The 11,286-nt window shown below is 30.4% G+C and overlaps 1 protein-coding gene across 1 annotated transcript; it reads left to right on the top strand.

Moving 5' to 3' along the window:
• The first annotated feature begins 4,611 nt into the window (after positions 1-4,611).
• Positions 4,612-7,739, top strand: LOC107487360 (ABC transporter G family member 14). The gene is given in 4 exon segments (XM_016107976.3): positions 4,612-5,027; positions 5,124-6,114; positions 6,218-6,405; positions 6,883-7,739. Coding segments are annotated over 4 exon segments (1,983 nt in total). The 5' UTR covers positions 4,612-4,868; the 3' UTR covers positions 7,528-7,739.
• Positions 7,740-11,286: the final 3,547 nt, after the last annotated feature.

The raw sequence follows: 11,286 nt of genomic DNA, 5'->3' as shown, positions 1-11,286 counted from the left end.
TATTTTATTTTAAAAATTTAAATTGATAAAAAGAAAAACATAAATAATTATATATATTAAATATAAACTATGATATATACAAGTTGATAGATAGAAAATTACATATGCGCACTGAAAAGGTACAATATCCCACCGGACCCATTATAAATACCATTTATCTTAGTGCTGTCCCAAAAGGAAAATTAAAAAAAATTATTAAATTATTTTCATGGACAGAAATTGGAATCTGATTGATGGGTTCTAACTTTAATCATTCCCTTGTATTATTATTCATTAGGAGGAAGTGTTAATAAGATTAGAAAAATTAATAATTATTAGGGAACGGTAAACACTTTGCTAAGCTGATTATTATTAGCATGTCGCATCCCTATGCTTTTTAACTGAACAATGAGTGATATGATAATTTAACAGAGAATGATATAATAAAATTAGTCATATCGAATTTTCGGTGATACGAATGTTGAAAAACCACAGCGCTATAATCAATAGCATGTTCCTATATCCTAGCTTAGAGGGAATAATAATATAAGAATATAATCACTTTTCATTGCAAACAAATGCAACGGTTAATTTCATCATCCTACATTTACATACTAAGGTTCAGTTTAGATAAATAATTTAATTAAGTTTTTTTTTTAAAATAATTTAAATTATTTTTTATAAATAAAAAATTAAAAAATAACTTTTGAAACTTTCAAACGGCCCTGATTAACCTTAAATAATGAAAAATAGCGAAAGAAGAACAGAATTTTCGATGGAAAGGTCTAAAGAAAATTATGTTATTGGAAAATAGTTATAATAGGTTAATAAATTATTAAATTTTACATTAGTAGTAATTATTTTTTTAAAAAAATGTGATAGATTATGTATGTATCTACTGTATATATTGTGGTAAATTATCACCTATGGAAATTATATTCTTTTTTTTTTTTGAAAAACTTTAATTGCCTTTTTCTTAATATATACTAATCATTGTAATAATTGAAAATAATTAGTTATTTGTTTTAACCAAAATTTTATTCCCAAAGCGGATGAAAATTGAACATGAGGAAAATTCCAAATTAAACTCGAATAAAATATAAGTATTGCGTTGAGCTCAATCTCAAAATAATTAATAATATAATTAAATGGTATATATGATATCTTAAATTTAAATCTCAAAACTCTTATTAATAAAGAAATGTAATTAAGAGTTCGTGGATTCGAATTTTTTCATTTTTGATAAGAAAAAATGTAATCATATATTGATGCGCTAAAATGAACATAAATGTATATAGAACAAAGCATGTTATTTATTTTTTTCTTTTTTTATTATCTTAGAAGTTAGAAGCATCTAAGATTATTTTTAATCACCGATCTTTCTTTGGTAAATCCCCACGTACCCCTTAGCTTTTTATTTTTATTTTTTTAAATTTTTTTTCACTTTTTCATCCTTTGAATTTATTCTTGCCTCTTATACTTCATTTAATGTAAAGTTTTCACTGTGCGGCACAAACTTTGTGTGTACTTCAAACTGCAAAGAAATTAAAAGATGTGTTCCATTATTGAATTCGAAAACATATATGATATTTTCTTAAATCTCGTTCATTCATTTATTTATTTATATGGAGGATAACTAAGATAAATGGTTATCACATGCAGAGGAAGGAGTAGGAAGAGAATAATAGAATATATATATATATAACTTTTTTTTTCATGTTAGATGGTTCCTTTACTCAAATGCTTGACCTATAAACTAACACCAAAGCACATGGGGGAGACAAAATTATTTTCCAAAAATAATACTATTTTACGCTGTTTTTGAAACTGAAATTGAGATCCAGAGATTGAAACTAGAAGAGAAAGATATATTATATTTAATATAAAATATATTCAATTAAATTATATTTAAGTATTATGTTTGATTTAAGATAAATATAAAAATTGAGGCATAAATTTAAAATTTTAAAAATTAAATAAAATTATTTATGAAAGAAATATTATTAAGATTTCAGTATTCGATTTCAAAAAATTTAATTTCCTCTATCTATAATAACTAAACACAATACTAAATTCTAATTTGCAGTCTTGGTTTTAATCTTTAGAAACAAACACTATCTTAATAAAAAAAATTGGCTACTATTTTTTTAAATGTAAAATAAATATAAAAAATAATTATTTAAATTTTCTTAATAATAATAACAACAATCATGATATAATTTTAATTTTAATATACTGACTCACAAATAATGTAAAACTTTTATTTTATCGTTTAGTTATTATTTAATATTTGTTGAATAACTATTTTAACCAGTATGTATTATTAAAAATAGTTATTTTTATCAACATAATATGTAATTATTTATACAAAAATATTATAATAATAATAATATTTAACTGGATTTTTTTAATGAAAATTCAAAAAATAACTATTTTTTTATTGAAATGACAATATATAATTGTATACTTCCTTTAATTTTGTGTCTATGAATAACGAAGAATTGGTTAAAATAACGAATATTTGGACTGTTAACTAAATGTTTTAGACTGGATTATTAGAAAGAAAAATCTAAAGTTTCTTTTAAAATCTCTATAATTCAAACCAAATTAGTGGAGTTTTTGATAAATAATGCCACCGGAGATTGCAGATTTTGTTTTTGATATTGGAGTAGTAATGATGTTTTTTCAAAATGTGGGTTGATGGGGTGTTATTCTCAAATGTGGAACCGTTTAATTAGATAAACAAAAATCGGACCGTCCGATTTGTGAGAAATATAAAAATTAGACCGAGGGATTTGTGAGAGTACAGGAATCGGATCGAGGGATTTCTGTTAAAAAAAAAATTTGAAGTATAGAAATCGGACTTTTCGATTTGTGTATCTTCCACACTTTTGAAAAATACTAAAAATTATAATGTTAAGGTATATCACTAATTTTACTTCTATATACAAAAAAACCCCGGATATTGTACCTTTTAATGAAAATAAAGATTATTCTTTTTATAATAGAAAAAATTCACTAAAAAAAAAATCATGAACAATACTCATATTTTCTACAAATTTAGTGAAAATATTCGTTCATAAAAAAAAAAATCCAAATCTAAATTATATACTAATAAACAAGTTTCTGAATTCTCATCCATCCATTCATTCAAATATATGAAAAAGGTGTTGATGAGTTCCATTACTATTTATAGATAAATTTGCATTTTCCTGTTATGAACAATGACAAATGAACCATACAGATGTCAGGATCCTCAAAGATATTCTCTCTCTCTCCACTTCAATCAGTGTGTCTTTAACAAACATAGAATTCTTTTGAAGGGTAAGAAACAACCTGAACAAGAAAGTGAAAAATGCATGCAGAGACATGTCATTAACCACTAGCACTAATGTACCATTTTCTGCTCTCATAGTACATCTATATTTATATATGAATGAAGGAAATCAAATGATAAAAATCTCAGAACACCTATAGTTTAGTGCCTATATATATAAAGATTTCCTTTTCAAGTTTGAGGGTATATTGGTAATCAGATTCTCATCATAACAGCTATGAAGATGCTTAAACCAAAAACACCTTTTTCCTTTATAGACATTGGATATTGTTATTAGCTCTGGTTTTTCACATTAATCTTAATTATACCTTAAGATCAATTATTCCAAAAAATGAGAATTATTATTGGACAGAGAGAATATAACAGCTTCCAAAAGAAAATGGAAAGATAACCTCCAGAAATGGTTAAACTAAGAACTAAGAAGGTTTAACAATGATAGATATGTAGAAAGATATATGTTTATATATATATATATATATACACTCTGCATGTTTTGTATTCTTGTTAACATGGTGAGTGACCCTGCAGTTTTACATTATTCAAATAGTGCTTTCTGTTTTTTCACATGCCTACAACATAGTATGAACAATGCATTAATAATAAAACCTCAAAAATTAAAGTAGAAGAAATCTAACATCAGAAAGCTCAAAATCTCTCTCTCTCTCTCTCTCAGGTGTATATCACTAGCTAGGCATGTTAATAAAGAGGCCACTTTCTTATATCAATTATGGTAATGTGGGCATAGACATTAATAGGTGCATTGCTGCTACCACTAATATTTATTGTCAGATCAGGTGGTACTAGCATTCTCTTTTTATAGGTTTCAAATCAAATCTTACATGCCATATTAAATCTATCTATCTATCTATCTGTATTGCATAAAATACAAAACAAAAATCATATGATGCTGTTTTACCATTTCCTTTCTTCTTGTCTACTTGTGCCATTTCTAGTCTTTGTTTTCTTTGTACCTTGAATTTTGAACCTACCCTTTTGGATTTTAACATATAAATGAAAGTGGAGTTTGGTTTTAATTTGCATCAAATTACTGTTTATATTATTTGGTCTGCATGTAATAACATTATTGCTATTCCAATTTTAATGTCTATGAGTTGCATATGTCAATTTTAAACAGTCTTACTAAAAAAGTAGCAGATGATTAAGAGAAAACAGTGATGTCACCATTAAAGTTAAGATCTCACAAACCTAAATGTAGTGTTAATAATAAAAAAAAAGCAATGGCTCAGAATTTCTAGAGGTTTTGGGGTGAGAGCTTGGTCATGATAAAGAATAATGTGAGGTAAATAAATAAATAAAGGTGGGATTCCACAATGCAAAGGAAGGCCTAAAATACTGTATTTGAACACAGTGAAGATCCTAAGCCTGTGCTATATATTTATGTGCTTTCTTTCTCCTCACATAACACATTGACAAGAAGTTAAAAGGAACTTCTTAACTTCTCTCAAAACCCCTCCATTATATTTCATCATTCACCACCATAAATCTCTATCATATCATCACTTTCTTTTATATTCTTTAACCATCATTAGCCATGCCACAAAACTGCATAGCACCAAAACCAGAATACAACACTAGTAGTAATAGTAGTAGTAGTACTCATCATCACTCTATGGAAGCAGCCTTAGAGAATAATAATACCAATGAACAACAATCCATACAGAAACTCACTATGTTCCCCATAACTTTGAAGGTAACACACTAATATAAATACTAGTTATAGTTACTCATTCATGGCATGTATATCAGTGTTGCAAAGTTACTTTGTGTTTTTTGGTTGAATTTTCAGTTTGAGGAATTGGTGTACAAAGTGAAACTAGAACAGAAAGGAGGATGTTGGGGAAGCAACAAATGGAGCTGCAAAGAGAAAACAATTCTGAATGGAATCAGTGGTTGTGTTTGCCCTGGTGAGATTCTTGCCATGCTTGGCCCTTCAGGGAGTGGCAAAACCACACTCCTTACAGCTCTCGGAGGCCGTCTCACCGGAAAACTCTCCGGCAAGATAACATACAACAACAATCCATTCTCAGGTTCAATCAAGAGAAGAACAGGTTTTGTAGCACAAGATGATGTTCTATATCCTCACCTAACTGTAACTGAAACACTATTCTTCACTGCACTTCTGAGGCTTCCAAAGACTTTAACAAGAGATGAGAAGGTTCATCATGTTGAGAGAGTGATCAGTGAATTGGGATTAACAAGGTGTAGGAGCAGCATGATTGGAGGACCTTTGTTCAGAGGAATTTCTGGTGGAGAAAAGAAGAGAGTTAGTATTGGACAAGAAATGCTTATTAATCCTAGCTTGTTGCTTCTTGATGAGCCTACTTCTGGTTTGGATTCCACAACTGCTCAGAGGATCTTGAACACTATTAAGAGACTCGCCGGCGGCGGAAGAACCGTTATAACCACCATTCACCAGCCATCTAGCAGGCTATACTACATGTTTGACAAGGTTGTGTTGCTCTCTGAAGGCTCTCCTATTTACTATGGTCCTGCTTCCACTGCTTTGGACTATTTCTCTTCACTTGGATTCTCTACTTCTGTCACTGTTAATCCTTCTGATCTCTTGCTTGATCTTGCCAATGGTAATTAATCAATATTTTCATATATATATATATATGCAAGTGAACAAAGTGAGGGATTAGAACAAGAAAGGAAGCAAGTTAGAGAAGCTCTAATATCAGCTTATGATAAGAACATAGCAACAAATCTGAAAGCTGAGCTGTGCAGTGTTGAGGTGAACAACTACAACAACATGATGATCAAAGATGCATGTGCAAGTAGGTCTTTCTATTCCAACTACCCTTTTTGAGTTTTCAGTGAAAAAGATATTGCTCATCAATGGTCTTAATCCTTCTTTCTGTTGATGAAAATTTGATGCAGGGAATCAGATCAATCAGGAGCAATGGTGCACAAGTTGGTGGCATCAGTTTAAAGTACTATTGCAGAGGGGAGTGAGGGAGAGAAGGTTTGAAGCATTCAATAGGCTGAGAATATTCCAAGTCATAAGTGTTGCTTTTCTTGGTGGACTCTTGTGGTGGCATACCCCAGAATCACACATTGAAGATCGGGTAAGAAAATTTTTGCATTCAGTTATCAAGTTTATCTTCTTTTTCTACTTTTGTTATAACTCATAATAACATCATTTAACCTTAAACAGAAAAAGAGGTTATGGAATGTAATTGACCTTTAACATATGAATGAAATTTACTTTATTTTCCTTTTCAATTTCCCTTGTCAAACATCACATCTTGAAATATCTAAAATTCTGAAACTAATCAAGATTAGTATTGATTGATTGAACCACATTTACTTTGTTAATCTAGTTTTATAGTTTTCAAAAGGTATCAACTTTGTAAATCAAAGTTATAACTAAAAGTAAGTTATTAGGTGTAGACAACCATAGTAAAAAGTACTTAAATTTCTATGCAGTTTCTGTGATATGGATTAGAAACAGTCCAAGAAATCTAAAGTTTGAAACTTTGAGTATGTTGTTTTAAAGCCCTTAAGAGGGGCTAACATGGGGTTATTGTGTGGTGAAAATGCAGGTAGCATTGCTGTTTTTCTTCTCAGTTTTCTGGGGATTCTACCCTCTATACAATGCAGTATTCACATTCCCACAAGAGAGGAGAATGCTGATAAAGGAAAGATCTTCAGGAATGTACAGGCTGTCTTCCTACTTCTTAGCAAGAACAATAGGAGACTTGCCATTGGAGCTTGCACTTCCAACTGCATTTGTGTTCATAATCTATTGGATGGGAGGACTCAAACCTGATCCTGTTACATTCATCCTTTCTCTTCTTGTTGTTCTCTACAGTGTCCTTGTTTCTCAAAGCTTAGGCTTAGCATTTGGTGCTATATTAATGGAGATCAAACAAGCAACCACTCTAGCTTCTGTCACAACCCTTGTGTTCCTCATTGCTGGTGGATACTATGTTCAACAGATTCCACCTTTTATAGTGTGGCTAAAGTACTTGAGCTATAGCTACTACTGTTACAAGCTTCTTCTTGGTGTTCAATACACTCAAGATGATTACTATGAATGCTCAAAGGGTGTGATGTGCAAGGTTGCTGATTTTCCACCAATCAAATCAATGGGATTGAATCATCTTTGGGTTGATGTTTGCATTATGGCACTTATGTTGGTTGGTTATAGACTAATTGCTTATTTAGCACTCAATAGAGTAAGGTAGATTCATACACATAGCAAGGAGAAGAAGAATTTCAAGAAAGGTTTTTGTACTAATTCAAACTGAGCAATAATATTACTACTAATAATAACTAGAATTATATTAGGCTTTTCATGTTACTTCATGTAATCAAATCAAATATAAATATATATATGTATCAAAATCTCCCTCAAGGATTGAGAGATAAGTAGCAAGATTTTTCTATAATACTACAAGGTGTTGTTACTTTAGAATAAGTTTCATTCATGTGCCTAAACATAAGGGATATGCCACTTGATAAGAAGTAATGATAATAATATCACACACAAAATCTAATATGTAAGAGAAAAAGAAAAAAGGTCAAATATATCAGCAAGATGTTAAGTCTCTCAAGAGTGTCTTCCTCTGAAAAAATAACTCTTCTGTGGACTATTTTTGAGGCCTTAAAAGCCATAATTTACTCGTTTCATGTTTTCCTGCATAATTTGTGACTAGGGAGATTACATTTGTGGCTCGGTAAGAAGACGTTTAGTTGGGAGGACAAGAACTTTGATTTTGGTGTTAACATGTTTCGGAAAAATACAAATTCTTGACCTGACTATGTCTTTAAGGAGACTTTTTCTACTGCTGCATTTCGTTTTAGGAGGGGCATTTCGCACATGAATAGCTGTCCATGATGTTTTTTATGTCAGGAATCGATTTTACAATGTATTTGGGATTGTCCAAAATTCCAGTTAGTTTGGCAAGCTTTGGAGATCTCCGGTCAACAACTGAATTTGATGAGTTGGTTCTTAACAAACAACCTCCTTTTAGATTCTTTTCTGGTCTCTAATGAATTTGGCATTCGAGGAATAATGAGATTTTTCATCCCCACAAGCCTTGGACCGCTAGGTTCTATAAGTGAGTCAAGCCAGCTCGAGCTCGACTCGTTAATAGCTCAATAAGCTAAACTCGTGAGCTGGTGAGCTAAGCTTGAGCTTAGAATTGAACTCATAAATTAAATGAGTCGAGCTTGAACTTGAATAAGCTTAGCTCATTAGCTCGTAAATATATTAAATTTATTTTTTAAATATTTTTTAATATATACAAGTTATAATTTATTGATACAGAATTATCGATTATGTTCCTATTATTTGAGCCAACTCGTGAGTTCGAGCCAGCTCGTGAGCTTTCGGTAAGTCGAGCTTGAGCTTAAGAAATAGGCTCGATTGTTAATGAATCGAGCCGTGAGGCAAGCTCAATTTTTGTGAGTCGAGCTTGAGCTTGGTCTAGCTCGGCTCAACTCGGCTTACTTCCAACCCTATGGACCACGGACAAGGTGACTGGTATGGCTTTGTCCTTGGAAAAGGAGCTCTAGAATATTTTTGAGTTGCAACGAGTGTCTATCCCCTCCACCATTAGGAGCTCTTGGATTCCTCTCTCGGTGGGTACCTTTAAGATTAATTGTGATGCTAACTATCCTGGCAATGGTGCTTGGGTTGGTTTTGCCTGTGTTAGCAGAGATTGAAAAGAAAAGTGGCAATGAGGCTGTCTGAGAACAATTGAGAGTCATAGTATTCTGCAATGATAGTTGTTTGCTATTTAGAGAGACTTTCTTTTAGTTTGGGACTCGGGACAAAGAGATATTATATGTGAAACAGACTGTGTAGATGCCTTTATTATTGTCAATAATTTATAGGATTGATATGGTTTTATTGATCATTTGGTGTTAAAAATCCGAGATATCATGTCTTGGAAATGACATGCTGATCTTCAATTGATCTTAAAAGATGCAAATACAATAGCAGACATTATGACAAAAACAACAATAAAGACCCTTTCTCTTCAAGTGGAGCTTCTATTGCCTTGAAAACAGTTTTTTTTAGTTGTTGTTTGTTTAATTGTTTTTTTTCCAATCACAAAAAAAAAATTGAATTCTCCAAAAGGCATGAGTAATGTTATAACAAGAAGTTTTTAATATTAGCAAAGTTCTAAATATCAGACCGATCAATGAATCGGTAAAATTATACGTTCAAAGTTTAACAAAAATTCAACCAAAATTAAATTAAATATAATAAAATAATATATTTATGTATAAAGTATATATTTTTTTTAAAAAAATTAATGTCTCTTGTAATTTACTATTTTAAATCGGTTTGACTGATTAATTCATTTTTTGACTATTTTTTTTTTATTTTTTAACTAATTTGTTGCCAAGAGGTTTTTATCTTGAACCAAATCGATTAGTGACCAATTTCTAGTTGACTGGGTCAAACCAGTAAATTGATATGGTTCTCAAAACCATGGTATTTGGTTATCCGATTGACTGAAGAATATCATCACAAACTTTGGTTGAATTTTCACTTATGATATTTTAATTAGAATGGCCATTATTAACACTTGAAACAACCAAGTCACATTCATCATCAAGTAATGCTAAGATGATGGCAGTTGGAATAAGCTAAGCTTAATTAACCCAAAAATAATGAAGAAATAGCACTAAAATAATTGGTGATAGAAAGTGGTGGGTGGATATAGCAATGTGTTTTGTGTGTACCCTTTAAGACCAATGAAATCATAATGTTGATAATTGATGTAAAATAAGAAATGACATATAAAAGATCCGTGTCACACTCTACTTCAGCATAGTGCTTTATCCACTCTAAATCACTTTGAATTTGAGAGAAAAAGGACTATAACCACAGTAACATTTCAAACAGGGAACACTATCAATATCAGAGTAAAATAAAGATGAAAACTTCAAACCAATAGTATAGGAAATATTTCAAGTGCTTCGGAGAGCACTGATGCACCAATTATTTTAACCGTTGATTTTAATTAATATATATTATATATATTTTTATAATTCAGATCAACGGTTAAAATAATTAGTGCACCGATATTCCTGGTGCACTTAAAATATTTCCAGTAGTATATGGTTTACCCTTATGAGATCAATAAAGAAGCAGTAAAGAATCATTACTACAGAAAAGTAGTTAAAAAGAAGAGTGACTTCATAAATTAAACATGATTATGAACTTGACATTGCTCATTTTTCTACTATCTTTATGCAAACTTATTATCAAACTATTACTCTTTTCAAATTATTTACCTATGTGTCAATGGTGGCATTCTTTTTAAAAAAAATTGCATCACACAAGTGTCATTAGATGAAAAAAGCGCATTTAATTTAGAAGGTACTGAAGCATTTGGCAATTTCAGTATAACAATGCTAAAATAAAATAAAAAAAATACTAGATGGTTAAGCACCTTCTGAGTCAAATGTATTTTTTCATTTAACAACTCCTGCGAAACAAGAAAAAAAATGTGCATTACTCTTGGCATGCTCCTTTGCATCACGGAAATGATTGTATAATTAATTAATTAAAAATGACATTTGTTTTTTAGATGTTAAAGATATAATCATTTATATGTCTCATTTTATTCGTTTAAATTTTATAGAGAAGTAATGCTGTGATATTAGAATTATTATGTATTATAGTTACTATTCATAAACTCAAATATTAGAAGTGTAAAACCGTTAAAATTATCTCAAAAAGTGATAATTTTTTATAGATAAATTGGTAAAAATGTCTTTTAGCTACAAAAATGCTCTAAATATTAAGAAAACGATTGGTTCAAATCGAACGCTTTTTAATTTTCATATTGAAAAATCAGTGGTGTTATCTATTGTTATTGGAATTTTGTGTGTTATTCAAGAATGTAGAAGATGGCTATCAATAAATCGGAAGGTTCGATTTAGGGTTTTTAACCACAAGATCAACCCACCGATTTGCTCCAAAC

The sequence above is a fragment of the Arachis duranensis genome, chromosome 5 (assembly GCF_000817695.3).
Source record: "Arachis duranensis cultivar V14167 chromosome 5, aradu.V14167.gnm2.J7QH, whole genome shotgun sequence".
In the NCBI taxonomy this organism is placed as follows: domain Eukaryota; kingdom Viridiplantae; phylum Streptophyta; class Magnoliopsida; order Fabales; family Fabaceae; genus Arachis; species Arachis duranensis.
Note: the sequence above shows the minus strand (reverse complement) of the source record. Positions and strands in the feature narration are given on the sequence as shown.